We start from the raw sequence: 1,957 nt of genomic DNA on the forward strand, positions 1-1,957 counted from the left end.
CAATTAAACTCACTCTGTCCAGGAGGATAATATTTTTAACAACAAGCTGTAATGAAATAAGAGTAATGAATTTATACTTCTTATTTTTTAAAATGTAATAAGTAGAAAGTACAGATGACTGTGTAAAAATGTAAGAAGTACAAGTAAAAATTAGGCTGAAAAAAAATACTCAAGTAAAGTACAGATACCTAAAAATTCTACGTAAGTACAGTAAAGAAGTATTTGTACTTCGTTACTTTACAACTCTGGGTGAGAGTGGGCGGAGCCAGAGAGAGACACCAGGAGAAATGAACATTAAAACAAACGGTCATAAAACCTAAACTTTATGACTTCATGAATCCACAGCAGGAAAACATCTGATCTTCATCAGGATCCAAATAAAAAGTAAACTTTTTAAATGTTTTCCTTCCAGGCAGCGTGCACGCTGACCAGCGCAGGAGGAGTCCACACAGGTGTGCACGTGTTGCAGCTGATGCTGGAGGACTTTCCCACCACAAACATCACTCTGACCTACGCTGATGGAACCAGTGTGACCCGGGGGGCCAGGGTCCTGAGCTCCCCTCCTCTCTGTCAGGTCAAAGTGCAGTTCTCTGTGGACGGTCAGTCCTGCAGCTTCCTGTCTTCATCACTAAACATTCAGGCTTCAGTTGCTGTTTCTCTTTATTTGGTTTCATGAAACAACAAAGAGACAAACTTAAAAAACACCAATGAAAATTAAGGAATTAAAATACTTTAATGAAGTAATTTGTTATCCATGTTAAAACGTTTATTTATGTATAATAAAAATAAAGCTGATCTCCCTGAATAAACGCTGCAGGTCCAGTTAAACAGAAAACTAAGATCATTTTATCAAGAGGCAGGAACTCAGGAGGTGTTAGGAATGATTTAAAAAGACTTTTAGATGATAAGTTTCAATAAGTTTAGTAGTGACTGTGCTGTTCTTAACAGTAAAATAAAAAACAAAATAAACTTTTATCAGAGGGTTCATCTCTAACTTACATAGAAAACAACACTGGGAGTTTAAATTAATTCAGTTAATATTTGTCAACCTTCAGGTTGTCAAACCAGTTAAAGGTCCTAAAATCAAGTGGAGGTGATCRATATTTGTTTTGGCAGCACGATGGATCAGTGGTTAGCACTGATGCCTCACAGCATGAAGGGCCTGGGTTAATTCCCAGTGTGGACCTGCAGCGTTTCTGTGTGGAGTTCTGTCCTCATGTTTCTTCAGTTTCCTCCCAGAACATGATGTCAGGCTGTCTTCACGCCTCTTACTAAAGACATCTGTGATCTCAGTGGGATTTACCTGCTTAAAGTGTATCTTACCCCCCTGTGAAAAGATAACTCCGCCCCAAGGCGAAATGTGAAAAATGCATCAAAGTGGGTAGGGGAAGAAGGGGGGTTGGAGAGCGGAGGTGTGGCCAGGACGAGAGAACGTGACAGGCAGCTAGCATTAGCATAATTGATGCTACATGGAGAGTGACCACAGCATCGCAGATAGTTACATCTCATGAAGGAAGCAGAGTTTGAGGACTTCAGGATTGCTCTGTTCATAACTGGGGCTGAGGTTGCTGTGGTAGTTAAAAAGCTCCACGGTGGCAGAGAACCAGGGGTCAATGAGATCCGCCCTGATTTCCTTAAGGTTCTGGATGTTATGGGACTGTTTTGGTTGACATACCTTTGCAACATCGTGTAGACATTGGGGGCAGTGCCACTGGATTTGCAGAGTGGGGTGGTGGTTCCCCTCTTTAAAGTGTATCTTACCCCCCGTGAAAAGATAACTCTGCCGCAAGGCGAAATTTGAAAAATGCATCAAAGTGGGTAGGGGAGGGGGTGTGGGTAGGGGAAGGGGGTTAGAGAGTGGAGGTGTGGCCAGGATAAGAGAAAGTGACAGGCAGCTAGCATTAGCATAATTGATGCTACATGGAGAGTGACCACAGTATCGCAGATAGTTACATCT

At 41.9% G+C, this 1,957-nt stretch overlaps 1 protein-coding gene across 1 annotated transcript in view; it reads left to right on the top strand.

Annotated features, from left to right (window-relative positions):
- The window catches only part of LOC106533430 (uncharacterized), a gene marked incomplete at its 3' end in the record, with an annotated part of 7,120 nt that extends 6,521 nt beyond the window's left edge, over nucleotides 1-599 (top strand). The window contains 1 exon segment of the mRNA XM_014029714.1: nucleotides 413-599. Within this exon segment, the coding sequence (XP_013885168.1) occupies nucleotides 413-599 (187 nt within the window).
- Between the last annotated feature and the right edge of the window lie 1,358 nt (nucleotides 600-1,957).

This window comes from Austrofundulus limnaeus, unplaced genomic scaffold (genome assembly GCF_001266775.1).
Source record: "Austrofundulus limnaeus strain Quisiro unplaced genomic scaffold, Austrofundulus_limnaeus-1.0 Scaffold945, whole genome shotgun sequence".
NCBI classification, from domain to species: Eukaryota; Metazoa; Chordata; class Actinopteri; order Cyprinodontiformes; family Rivulidae; genus Austrofundulus; species Austrofundulus limnaeus.